The 13,613-nt window shown below is 55.4% G+C and overlaps 1 protein-coding gene across 1 annotated transcript in view; it reads left to right on the top strand.

Annotated features, from left to right (window-relative positions):
- Positions 1–13,613, top strand: part of LOC144804069 (torsin-3A-like) — a 121,604-nt gene that overhangs the window by 27,584 nt on the left and 80,407 nt on the right. The window contains exon 3 of the mRNA XM_078671895.1: positions 9,546–9,656. Within this exon, the coding sequence (XP_078528021.1) occupies positions 9,546–9,656 (111 nt within the window). The remainder of the gene's footprint in view (positions 1–9,545; positions 9,657–13,613) is intronic.

Here is a 13,613-nt window from a genome sequence, read left to right as displayed (position 1 = left end):
GTATTGAGTGTCTGTGGGTGTCTCTGCGGTGTGGCTGTCTCTCCTCGGTGTGTGTCTCGCCTCCTCGGTCACTGCTGCTGTGTATGGAGTGTCTGTGGGTGTCTCTCTAGTGTGGCTGTCTCTCCTCGGTGGGTGTCTCTCCTCCTCGGTCACTGCTGCTGTGTATGGAGTGTCTGTGGGTGTCTCTCTAGTGTGGCTGTCTCTCCTCGGTGGGTGTCTCGCCTCCTCGGTCACTGCTGCTGTGTATGGAATGTCTGTGGGGGTCTCTCTGGTGTGGCTGTCTCTCCTCGGTGTGTGTCTCGCCTCCTTGGTCACTGCTGCTGTGTATGGAGTGTCTGTGGTGGTCTCTCTAGTGTGGCTGTCTCTCCTCGGTGTGTGTCTCGCCTCCTCGGCCACTGCTGCTGTATATGGAGTGTCTGTGGGTGTCTCTGCGGTGTGGCTGTCTCTCCTCGGTGTGTGTCTCGCCTCCTCGGTCACTGCTGCTGTGTATGGAGTGTCTGTGGGTGTCTCTGCGGTGTGGCTGTCTCTCCTCGGTGTGTGTCTCGCCTCCCCGGCCACTGCTGCTGTGTATGGAGTGTCTGTGGGTGTCTCTGCGGTGTGGCTGTCTCTCCTCGGTGTGTGTCTCGCCTCCTCGGTCACTGCTGCTGTGTATGGAGTGTCTGTGGGGGTCTCTCTAGTGTGGCTGTCTCTCCTCGGTGTGTGTCTCGCCTCCTCGGTCACTGCTGCTGTGTATGGAGTGTCTGTGGGGGTCTCTCTAGTGTGGCTGTCTCTCCTCGGTGGGTGTCTCGCCTCTTCGGTCACTGCTGCTGTGTATGGAGTGTCTGTGGATGTGTCTGCGGTGTGGCTGTCTCTCCTCGGTGGGTGTCTCGCCTCCTCGGTCACTGCTGCTGTCTATGGAGTGTCTGTGGGTGTCTCTGCGGTGTGGCTGTCTCTCCTCGGTGTGTGTCTCGCCTCCTCGGTCACTGCTGCTGTGTATGGAGTGTCTGTGGGTGTCTCTGCGGTGTGGCTGTCTCTCCTCGGTGTGTGTCTCACCTCCTCGGTCACTGCTGCTGTGTATGGAGTGTCTGTGGGGGTCTCTCTAGTGTGGCTGTCTCTCCTCGGTGGGTGTCTCGCCTCCTCGGTCACTGCTGCTGTGTATGGAGTGTCTGTGGGGGTCTCTCTAGTGTGGCTGTCTCTCCTTGGTGGGTGTCTCTTCTCCTCGGTCACTGCTGCTGTGTATGGAGTGTCAGTGGGGGTCTCTCTAGTGTGGCTGTCTCTCCTCGGTGGGTGTCTCTTCTCCTCGGTCACTGCTGCTGTGTATGGAGTGTCTGTGGGGGTCTCTCTAGTGTGGCTGTCTCTCCTCGGTGGGTGTCTCCCCTCCTCGGTCACTGCTGCTGTGTATGGAGTGTCTGTGGGTGTCTCTGCGGTGTGGCTGTCTCTCCTCGGTGGGTGTCTCGCCTCCTCGGTCACTGCTGCTGTGTATGGAGTGTCTGTGGGTGTCTCTGCGGTGTGGCTGTCTCTCCTCGGTGTGTGTCTCGCCTCCCCGGCCACTGCTGCTGTATATGGAGTGTCTGTGGGTGTCTCTGCGGTGTGGCTGTCTCTCCTCGGTGTGTGTCTCGCCTCCTCGGTCACTGCTGCTGTGTATGGAGTGTCTGTGGGTGTCTCTGCGGTGTGGCTGTCTCTCCTCGGTGTGTGTCTCGCCTCCTCGGCCACTGCTGCTGTGTATGGAGTGTCTGTGGGTGTCTCTCTAGTGTGGCTGTCTCTCCTCGGTGGGTGTCTCTCCTCCTCGGTCACTGCTGCTGTGTATGGAGTGTCTGTGGGTGTCTCTCTAGTGTGGCTGTCTCTCCTCGGTGGGTGTCTCGCCTCCTCGGTCACTGCTGCTGTGTATGGAATGTCTGTGGGGGTCTCTCTGATGTGGCTGTCTCTCCTCGGTGGGTGTCTCGCGTCTTCGGCCACTGCTGCTGTGTATGGAGTGTCTGTGGGTCTCTGCGGTGTGGCTGTCTCTCCTCGGTGGGTGTCTCACCTCTTCGGTCACTGCTGCTGTGTATGGAGTGTCTGTGGGGGTCTCTCTAGTGTGGCTGTCTCTCCTCGGTGTGTGTCTCGCCTCCTCGGTCACTGCTGCTGTGTATGGAGTGTCTGTGGGTGTCTCTGCGGTGTGGCTGTGTCTCCTCGGTGTGTGTCTCGCCTCCTCGGTCACTGCTGCTGTGTATGGAGTGTCTGTGGGGGTCTCTCTAGTGTGGCTGTCTCTCCTCGGTGTGTGTCTCGCCTCCTCGGTCACTGCTGCTGTGTATTGAGTGTCTGTGGGTGTCTCTGCGGTGTGGCTGTCTCTCCTCGGTGTGTGTCTCGCCTCCTCGGTCACTGCTGCTGTGTATGGAGTGTCTGTGGGGGTCTCTCTAGTGTGGCTGTCTCTCCTTGGTGGGTGTCTCTTCTCCTCGGTCACTGCTGCTGTGTATGGAGTGTCTGTGGGGGTCTCTCTAGTGTGGCTGTCTCTCCTCGGTGGGTGTCTCGCCTCTTCGGTCACTGCTGCTGTGTATGGAGTGTCTGTGGATGTGTCTGCGGTGTGGCTGTCTCTCCTCGGTGGGTGTCTCGCCTCCTCGGTCACTGCTGCTGTCTATGGAGTGTCTGTGGGTGTCTCTGCGGTGTGGCTGTCTCTCCTCGGTGTGTGTCTCGCCTCCTCGGTCACTGCTGCTGTGTATGGAGTGTCTGTGGGTGTCTCTGCGGTGTGGCTGTCTCTCCTCGGTGTGTGTCTCACCTCCTCGGTCACTGCTGCTGTGTATGGAGTGTCTGTGGGGGTCTCTCTAGTGTGGCTGTCTCTCCTCGGTGGGTGTCTCGCCTCCTCGGTCACTGCTGCTGTGTATGGAGTGTCTGTGGGGGTCTCTCTAGTGTGGCTGTCTCTCCTTGGTGGGTGTCTCTTCTCCTCGGTCACTGCTGCTGTGTATGGAGTGTCAGTGGGGGTCTCTCTAGTGTGGCTGTCTCTCCTCGGTGGGTGTCTCTTCTCCTCGGTCACTGCTGCTGTGTATGGAGTGTCTGTGGGGGTCTCTCTAGTGTGGCTGTCTCTCCTCGGTGGGTGTCTCCCCTCCTCGGTCACTGCTGCTGTGTATGGAGTGTCTGTGGGTGTCTCTGCGGTGTGGCTGTCTCTCCTCGGTGGGTGTCTCGCCTCCTCGGTCACTGCTGCTGTGTATGGAGTGTCTGTGGGTGTCTCTGCGGTGTGGCTGTCTCTCCTCGGTGTGTGTCTCGCCTCCCCGGCCACTGCTGCTGTATATGGAGTGTCTGTGGGTGTCTCTGCGGTGTGGCTGTCTCTCCTCGGTGTGTGTCTCGCCTCCTCGGTCACTGCTGCTGTGTATGGAGTGTCTGTGGGTGTCTCTGCGGTGTGGCTGTCTCTCCTCGGTGTGTGTCTCGCCTCCTCGGCCACTGCTGCTGTGTATGGAGTGTCTGTGGGTGTCTCTCTAGTGTGGCTGTCTCTCCTCGGTGGGTGTCTCTCCTCCTCGGTCACTGCTGCTGTGTATGGAGTGTCTGTGGGTGTCTCTCTAGTGTGGCTGTCTCTCCTCGGTGGGTGTCTCGCCTCCTCGGTCACTGCTGCTGTGTATGGAATGTCTGTGGGGGTCTCTCTGATGTGGCTGTCTCTCCTCGGTGGGTGTCTCGCGTCTTCGGCCACTGCTGCTGTGTATGGAGTGTCTGTGGGTCTCTGCGGTGTGGCTGTCTCTCCTCGGTGGGTGTCTCACCTCTTCGGTCACTGCTGCTGTGTATGGAGTGTCTGTGGGGGTCTCTCTAGTGTGGCTGTCTCTCCTCGGTGTGTGTCTCGCCTCCTCGGTCACTGCTGCTGTGTATGGAGTGTCTGTGGGTGTCTCTGCGGTGTGGCTGTGTCTCCTCGGTGTGTGTCTCGCCTCCTCGGTCACTGCTGCTGTGTATGGAGTGTCTGTGGGGGTCTCTCTAGTGTGGCTGTCTCTCCTCGGTGTGTGTCTCGCCTCCTCGGTCACTGCTGCTGTGTATTGAGTGTCTGTGGGTGTCTCTGCGGTGTGGCTGTCTCTCCTCGGTGTGTGTCTCGCCTCCTCGGTCACTGCTGCTGTGTATGGAGTGTCTGTGGGTGTCTCTGCGGTGTGGCTGTCTCTCCTCGGCGTCTGTCTCGCCTCCTCGGTCACTGCTGCTGTGTATGGAGTGTCTGTGGGGGTCTCTCTAGTGTGGCTGTCTCTCCTCGGTGTGTGTCTCGCCTCCTCGGTCACTGCTGCTGTGTATGGAGTGTCTGTGGGGGTTTCTGTGGTGTGGCTGTCTCTCCTCGGTGTGTGTCTCGCCTCCTCGGTCACTGCTGCTGTGTATAGAGTGTCTGTGGGGGTCTCTCTAGTGTGGCTGTCTCTCCTCGGTGGGTGTCTCGCCTCCTCGGTCACTGCTGCTGCTGTGTATGGAGTGTCTGTGGGGTCTCTCTAGTGTGGCTGTCTCTCCTCGGTGTGTGTCTCGCCTCCCCGGCCACTGCTGCTGTATATGGAGTGTCTGTGGGTGTCTCTGCGGTGTGGCTGTCTCTCCTCGGTGTGCGTCTCGCCTCCTCGGTCACTGCTGCTGTGTATGGAGTGTCTGTGGGTGTCTCTGCGGTGTGGCTGTCTCTCCTCGGTGTGTGTCTCGCCTCCTCGGCCACTGCTGCTGTGTATGGAGTGTCTGTGGGTGTCTCTCTAGTGTGGCTGTCTCTCCTCGGTGGGTGTCTCTCCTCCTCGGTCACTGCTGCTGTGTATGGAGTGTCTGTGGGTGTCTCTCTAGTGTGGCTGTCTCTCCTCGGTGGGTGTCTCGCCTCCTCGGTCACTGCTGCTGTGTATGGAATGTCTGTGGGGGTCTCTCTGGTGTGGCTGTCTCTCCTCGGTGGGTGTCTCGCGTCTTCGGCCACTGCTGCTGTGTATGGAGTGTCTGTTGGTCTCTGCGGTGTGGCTGTCTCTCCTCGGTGGGTGTCTCGCCTCTTCGGTCACTGCTGCTGTGTATGGAGTGTCTGTGGGGGTCTCTCTAGTGTGGCTGTCTCTCCTCGGTGTGTGTCTCGCCTCCTCGGTCACTGCTGCTGTGTATGGAGTGTCTGTGGGTGTCTCTCTAGTGTGGCTGTCTCTCCTCGGTGTGTGTCTCGCCTCCTCGGTCACTGCTGCTGTGTATGGAGTGTCTGTGGGTGTCTCTGTGGTGTGGCTGTCTCTCCTCCTGAGTGTCTCGCCTCCTCGGTCACTGCTGCTGTGTATGGAGTGACTGTGGGTGTCTCTGTGGTGTGGCTGTCTCTCCTCGGTGTGTGTCTCGCCTCCTCGGTCACTGCTGCTGTGTATGGAGTGTCTGTGGGTGTCTCTCTAGTGTGGCTGTCTCTCCTCGGTGTGTGTCTCGCCTCCTCGGTCACTGCTGCTGTGTATGGAGTGTCTGTGGGTGTCTCTCTAGTGTGGCTGTCTCTCCTCGGTGTGTGTCTCGCCTCCTCGGTCACTGCTGCTGTGTATGGAGTGTCTGTGGGTGTCTCTACGGTGTGCCTGTCTCTCCTCGGTGGGTGTCTCGCCTCCTCGGTCACTGCTGCTGTGTATGGAGTGTCTGTGGGTGTCTCTGCGGTGTGGCTGTGTCTCCTCGGTGTGTGTCTCGCCTCCTCGGTCACTGCTGCTGTGTATGGAGTGTCTGTGGGGGTCTCTCTAGTGTGGCTGTCTCTCCTCGGTGTGTGTCTCGCCTCCTCGGTCACTGCTGCTGTGTATTGAGTGTCTGTGGGTGTCTCTGCGGTGTGGCTGTCTCTCCTCCTCGGTCACTGCTGCTGTGTATGGAGTGTCTGTGGGTCTCTCTAGTGTGGCTGTCTCTCCTCGGTGGGTGTCTCGCCTCCTCGGTCACTGCTGCTGTGTATGGAGTGTCTGTGGGTGTCTCTGAGGTGTGGCTGTCTCTCCTCGGCCTGTGTCTCGCCTCCTCGGTCACTGCTGCTGTGTATGGAATGTCTGTGGGGGTCTCTCTGGTGTGGCTGTCTCTCCTCGGTGGGTGTCTCGCCTCCTCGGTCACTGCTGCTGCAGGGGCGGCTCTAGGCTCATGGCGGCCCTGGGCAGTAGGTAGGGGGCCCCGGAAGAGGGGGTCTGGGCGGGGCGGAGCCCCCCGGACGGAGGTCAGGGTGTTTGGAAGTGGAACAGAGCCAGAGGCCGCCACGCAAATATGTATCCATCCTCAGAGGATTATTATATTAAGGATATATATTTCCATGGTGGCCCCTGGGGTTAGGGGGCCCTGTGCAGGTGCACAGCTTGCACATGCCTAAGGCCGCCCCTGGCTGCTGTGTATGGAGTGTCTGTGGGTGTCTCTGCGGTGTGGCTGTCTCTCCTCGGTGTGTGTCTCGCCTCCCCGGCCACTGCTGCTGTGTATGGAGTGTCTGTGGGTCTCTCTAGTGTGGCTGTCTCTCCTCGGTGGGTGTCTCGCCTCCTCGGTCACTGCTGCTGTGTATGGAGTGTCTGTGGGTGTCTCTGAGGTGTGGCTGTCTCTCCTCGGCCTGTGTCTCGCCTCCTCGGTCACTGCTGCTGTGTATGGAATGTCTGTGGGGGTCTCTCTGGTGTGGCTGTCTCTCCTCGGTGGGTGTCTCGCCTCCTCGGTCACTGCTGCTGCAGGGGCGGCTCTAGGCTCATGGCGGCCCTGGGCAGGGAGCGTAGGTAGGGGGCCCCGGAAGAGGGGGTCCGGGCGGGGCGGAGCCCCCCGGACGGAGGTCAGGGTGTTTGGAAGTGGAACAGAGCCAGAGGCCGCCACGCAAATATGTATCCATCCTCAGAGGATTATTATATTAAGGATATATATTTCCATGGTGGCCCCTGGGGTTAGGGGGCCCTGTGCAGGTGCACAGCTTGCACATGCCTAAGGCCGCCCCTGGCTGCTGTGTATGGAGTGTCTGTGGGTGTCTCTGCGGTGTGGCTGTCTCTCCTCGGTGTGTGTCTCGCCTCCTCGGTCACTGCTGCTGTGTATGGAGTGTCTGTGGGGGTCTCTCTAGTGTGGCTGTCTCTCCTCGGTGTGTGTCTCGCCTCCTCGGTCACTGCTGCTGTGTATGGAGTGTCTGTGGGTCTCTGCGGTGTGGCTGTCTCTCCTCGGTGGTTGTCTCGCCTCCTCGGTCACTGCTGCTGTGTATGGAGTGTCTGTGGGGGTCTCTCTAGTGTGGCTGTCTCTCCTCGGTGTGTGTCTCGCCTCCTCGGTCACTGCTGCTGTGTATGGAGTGTCTGTGGGTGTCTCTGCGGTGTGGCTGTCTCTCCTCGGTGTGTGTCTCGCCTCCTCGGTCACTGCTGCTGTGTATGGAGTGTCTGTGGATGTCTCTGAGGTGTGGCTGTCTCTCCTCGGCGGGTGTCTCGCCTCCTCGGTCACTGCTGCTGTGTATGGAGTGTCTTTGGGTCTCTCTAGTGTGGCTGTCTCTCCTCGGTGGGTGTCTCGCCTCCTCGGTCACTGCTGCTGTGTATGGAGTGTCTGTGGGTCTCTGCGGTGTGGCTGTCTCTCCTCGGTGTGTGTCTCGCCTCCTCGGTCACTGCTGCTGTGTATGGAGTGTCTGTGGGGGTCTCTCTGGTGTGGCTGTCTCTCCTCGGTGGGTGTCTCGCCTCCTCGGTCACTGCTGCTGCAGGGGCGGCTCTAGGCTCATGGCGGCCCTGGGCAGGGAGCGTAGGTAGGGGGCCCCGGAAGAGGGGGTCCGGGCGGGGCGGAGCCCCCCCCCCCCACGGAGGTCTGGGTGTTTGGAAGTGGAACAGAGCCAGAGGCCGCCACGCAAATATGTATCCATCCTCAGAGGATTATTATATTAAGGATATATATTTCCATGGTGGCACCTGGGGTTAGGGGGCCCTGTGCAGGTGCACAGCTTGCACATGCCTAAGGCCGCCCCTGGCTGCTGTGTATGGAGTGTCTTTGGGTGTCTCTGCGGTGTGGCTGTCTCTCCTCGGTGTGTGTCTCGCCTCCTCGGTCACTGCTGCTGTGTATGGAGTGTCTGTGGGGGTCTCTCTAGTGTGGCTGTCTCTCCTCGGTGTGTGTCTCGCCTCCTCGGTCACTGCTGCTGTGTATGGAGTGTCTGTGGGGGTCTCTGCGGTGTGGCTGTCTCTCCTCGGTGGGTGTCTCGCCTCCTCGGTCACTGCTGCTGTGTATGGAGTGTCTGTGGGTCTCTCTAGTGTGGCTGTCTCTCCTCGGTGTGTGTCTCGCCTCCTCGGTCACTGCTGCTGTGTATGGAGTGTCTGTGGGGGTCTCTGCGGTGTGGCTGTCTCTCCTCAGTGGGTGTCTCGCCTCCTCGGTCACTGCTGCTGTGTATGGAGTGACTGTGGGTGTCTCTGTGGTGTGGCTGTCTCTCCTCGGTGTGTGTCTCGCCTCCTCGGTCACTGCTGCTGTGTATGGAGTGACTGTGGGTGTCTCTGTGGTGTGGCTGTCTCTCCTCGGTGGGTGTCTCGCCTCCTCGGTCACTGCTGCTGCAGGGGCGGCTCTAGGCTCATGGCGGCCCTGGGCAGGGAGCGTAGGTAGGGGGCCCCGGAAGAGGGGGTCCGGGCGGGGCGGAGCCCCCCCGACGGAGGTCTGGGTGTTTGGAAGTGGAACAGAGCCAGAGGCCGCCACGCAAATATGTATCCATCCTCAGAGGATTATTATATTAAGGATATATATTTCCATGGTGGCACCTGGGGTTAGGGGGCCCTGTGCAGGTGCACAGCTTGCACATGCCTAAGGCCGCCCCTGGCTGCTGTGTATGGAGTGTCTGTGGGTGTCTCTGCGGTGTGGCTGTCTCTCCTCGGTGTGTGTCTCGCCTCCTCGGTCACTGCTGCTGTGTATGGAGTGTCTGTGGGGGTCTCTCTAGTGTGGCTGTCTCTCCTCGGTGTGTGTCTCGCCTCCTCGGTCACTGCTGCTGTGTATGGAGTGTCTGTGGGGGTCTCTGCGGTGTGGCTGTCTCTCCTCGGTGGGTGTCTCGCCTCCTCGGTCACTGCTGCTGTGTATGGAGTGTCTGTGGGTCTCTCTAGTGTGGCTGTCTCTCCTCGGTGTGTGTCTCGCCTCCTCGGTCACTGCTGCTGTGTATGGAGTGTCTGTGGGGGTCTCTGCGGTGTGGCTGTCTCTCCTCAGTGGGTGTCTCGCCTCCTCGGTCACTGCTGCTGTGTATGGAGTGACTGTGGGTGTCTCTGTGGTGTGGCTGTCTCTCCTCGGTGTGTGTCTCGCCTCCTCGGTCACTGCTGCTGTGTATGGAGTGACTGTGGGTGTCTCTGTGGTGTGGCTGTCTCTCCTCGGTGGGTGTCTCGCCTCCTCGGTCACTGCTGCTGCAGGGGCGGCTCTAGGCTCATGGCGGCCCTGGGCAGGGAGCGTAGGTAGGGGGCCCCGGAAGAGGGGGTCCGGGCGGGGCGGAGCCCCCCCGACGGAGGTCTGGGTGTTTGGAAGTGGAACAGAGCCAGAGGCCGCCACGCAAATATGTATCCATCCTCAGAGGATTATTATATTAAGGATATATATTTCCATGGTGGCACCTGGGGTTAGGGGGCCCTGTGCAGGTGCACAGCTTGCACATGCCTAAGGCCGCCCCTGGCTGCTGTGTATGGAGTGTCTGTGGGTGTCTCTGCGGTGTGGCTGTCCTCTTCGGTCACTCCTCTGTCTTCTCTTCACAGGCTGGACGCTGCCTCTGGTGGGTCGAGTCTACCTGGAGATGCTGGCCAGCTGGTACTGCGGCGTGTGGGGGTGCGACCCCCGGGACTGTAAGGTGCCCCTCAATCTAACAGGTAATGGGTGTCCCCCCAGCGCCTCTGCCGCTTCTAAGCGCCTGCGCTCGACTCTCCCTTCCATGTTTGTTCAGGCCTGCATTGCCTTTCCTCTGGCGTCTGTCTGAGGGGCCGGATTACAACAGGGCCGCACCCTGAAACAGCAAAATGCCTCAGCGCGCCGTCTGTGTGTGTGTGTGTGTGTGTGGTAAGGGGTGGGGTGGGGGCGGGGGGGTGGCTGGCAGTCTACCAAGGGCTGAGTGCAAGACCTTGCACCAGGCGATAAGTGTGAACTGACCTAAAGCAAACACTGCCTCAGACAATACTCATTGGGGTCGCCCACAACCCCCAAGGCTGGATAGCACAGCGGGTGGCCTGGAAAACCCTTCACTCTGGGATAGAATGCTAAAGTTGGTACAGACATTCGTCTTTGTAATAGTAATCATATAAGAGCAAGACCCCACGTGGAGCATGCCTATGGCGTCATACAGTCTAATCAAAATCCAAGATGGCGGACAAATATCAAAAAATATTCTGATTTGTGTCAAATCTGGCACCAAGGTTCATGTGCATACATCAGTGCATGCCATGTGCATGCCCACTTTAGATCTAGCCTGTGACATTATAAATATAAAGCCAAAAGGGCCACCAATAAGGACGCCAGGAATAAGTAACACACACTGTAGTGAAAGTAAACTTTGCATCATTTGTATCCTTACAAAACATACTATCAACATGTGGATAATGTTTCCATTGTGATTTGAAACAGCCTATACAACGCAGCCGGAACCATGCAGTACCTTTACAAAGCGGTCAATAATCACAAAAAGACCTGGTCCTAAGGGCAATTAATCTTATGGATCTGTGAACATCTGTGGATTGCTAAAAGATCATTCCAATCACACCTCTGATTCTAGAGATTATTACCATGTTCCAGTCTATTGCCAAAATAAAAGGTAGCCATTCTCTGATAAACATGTAACCAGACAACACAGTACATACATCCACTAGAAGGACAACATTTGAAAAAATGTGAGAATAGCTAGATGACACCTCACGGGCGCACCACCAATGGGACCCCTGGTTGGTACTCACCAGGATGGCCCTGTTCTCATCATCGGTGTCACCTAGCTTAACGTAAACGTGTCCGAAACCCAAAGGAAAAGGAGACAGTGAATGGTGCAGTGTACGCAAAACTTATATGTGACAAGGACTAACAACGTTCAACATATAACACAAAAACTACTGTGCATACAAGATACAGAAACCTTTTACTCGCATTCTCTTGTTGCAAACAGTAAACATATATACATAAAAAGGAGAGATGCGAATACTACCTATCGATTCGCACTCCGCTCGCAGCCGACATGTTTCATTGCCTTGGTTTTTATCAGGCAATTTCTTCAGGGCAAACAGTATTGAGGTGCCACTGCCAGCGATACTGTGCTTTGCGTGCTGTAAATCAAGGTGGACGTATACATGTGAGGGACTGCCTGTAGTTTTACTGTGCAGTTAACACAGCGTAAACTTATTGCATTACACCAAAAATGGACAATAATTACCTAGATGGCAACTTTTGCTTTCATACCGTTACGGAGACGACTTTCTAAAATCATGGACCAACTCCCGATTGGTGAGTATGGTCTTTCCTCCCTTCTATACTTTTATCTGGTAAAAAAAGGAAACGCCACACGGGCGGACATTAGAAGCGGTATTTCTAGTCTCACCGAAGCTGTCTTCTATTCCCCACCAGATCTGTCCATTTCGCAGCGTTTACCAGTGGAGAGTACTCGTTCGGCGTCTTCTCGGCACCGGAACGCCGAACGAGTGATGTACGTTCTATTTACTTTCCCGGCATCAGCCTAACTCGGCTCTGATTGGCCGGAGTGGTCACATGGCTTGCGTGACATTAGATACGAGCTTTTCACAATATTTACGTTTCCCATAGTGGTTAATTTTGTAAGTGCCACGTGTTCTGTATATAGGGGGCAAGAAGTACTCATGCCTGGTACTATCAATCATAATCATTACCGGCATACCGAGTGCACTCCGTTAAATTGGGTGGCCATCTTGGAACGGTCTAACGAGAGTAACCTCTGTGTGCCCCTAGAACCCACAATGTAACATCGGCAGTCTCATTGTTATATTAAGTGTGGATAAAATAACTAGTGTCCGCTTTTTTTCATTCTTAATGTACGAATATAACAAACACAACCCATTATATATTTCTTAGGGACTCAGCCCTTAGGACCAGGTCTTTTTGTGATTATTGATTGACTGAGTGGAGGGCGACCTAGTCCTGTACTTCCCTCTTGACTCCTAATATATGGACCTTTACAAAGCGGGCCACACAATGAGCGCGTCATAACCACGTGTTCCTTCTCCGTGCAAATCATTACGACTTGCTTAAGGGAATGTGTTGTTGGACTGGTGTTGGATTTTAAATCCAACACCTTCCGTACTGTTACACAGACTGGAGTTGGAATAGTAAATTATACTATTCCAAAGTCCAGTGCTTTCCTAAGGCAAGTTGTTCAAACGACTTGCATGGTAAAGGAACACATATTAACGACGAGTTTGTTGTATTGCCTGCGTTGTAAAGGTATGCGTGGTAAAGGCATGCGTGGTAAAGGCATGCATGCTTCAGTCATACAACTCATTGTAATTAAACAATACGAGACTATATTATACCCTGATCACATATCGATAATATGAAACAATGATGATTCAAGTTTGTTTACTGTCTTAATCTTGATAACAGTTTCCACTGCAAAAGCAAAGGCCGGTGCATGAGAGGCTCAGCTTTGAGTATTTGCGTTGATTTCAGCACAACTTTTAGCACCAACAAATAAGTTCTTTGCATGCTTTGTATGCCACCTGAATGGTTTTTCAATGTGGTACCATTACTCTATCAATCTGCTTCGAGCCCCAATCATTTACATTTGGTAATTCTTGCATGGGCACTAAAGTCTGACTCCAAGTATGGCCCTGTTGGTACGCAGATCGTTTAACATGTTGAAGAAGAGTGTCTTGTGTAGCTGAGATGTTTCCAATAGTTCTGTTGTCACTTGCAAACATAAAGGGGTGAGCACAATATTTTTGAAGTGAACAGGATCAATGGAACTTGTTCGATCAGACAGAATTGTAAATGCAGCAGCATAAGATAATGCCATCCAGGTGTCATAAGCTGCTTTCTTCCCACTCCCATGAAGAGCAGACGTAGTGTCGCAATCTGTAATGGCATGGAAAGAGGGCAGATATTCACATATATCAACACCTAAACTTGCTGCAATACTGTGAGCTGTTATGTAGCAGAACCTTTATCCTGTACCAAATGTTAACCACAGTTCTAGACACCCATTGTTTTTTAAAATTAGCAATTGCAAGAAAGACTACATTGGTATCTACTGTACGAATCATTATTTTGAAAAGACCTTCATTCAGTTGCTGTATGGAAAGAATGAGGCATAACTTGTGTATCCGCTTCCTCATCGTTGCAAGGTGATATAATTCAAAATTTGTAATTGTTGTTGGGTTGTCATTAGGCCTGGGTGGAGTTCTAAAAGAGGTGGAGTGCATTTGGTCATGACATTTGCGTTGATTTTCAGCGCCAGGGTGTTTGTCCCACGCTGTAAGATCAGTGCGAATGACACCACGTGCAACGCAAGAGGGTGTTTCTTCTTTTCTTTCCACTTGAGTAAACGGAGCAGTTTTTCGGAACCCCACGTGCTCCGCAGAGCGCGAAGTGTGGAAAACTCTGCAAAGTCCGCAAACGGAGCAGAGTTCACTGCCCAGGCCTATTTGCGATCAAAGTCATCAATATTTCCTTTGGTGAGTACTTGTAACTTCAGTTTTGGTGGCCACACAAATTGTTTACTTGCATAAAGTGCACAAATGCTATTTCTTAAGTCTGCAAATATTTGCAAAACCCTAGCATATGAAATAAAAATAGCTAGTTTATGGAACTTGCCTATAAGG

This window comes from Lissotriton helveticus, chromosome 1_2 (assembly GCF_964261635.1).
Source record: "Lissotriton helveticus chromosome 1_2, aLisHel1.1, whole genome shotgun sequence".
In the NCBI taxonomy this organism is placed as follows: domain Eukaryota; kingdom Metazoa; phylum Chordata; class Amphibia; order Caudata; family Salamandridae; genus Lissotriton; species Lissotriton helveticus.
This window is presented reverse-complemented; position numbering and strand designations above follow the sequence as displayed.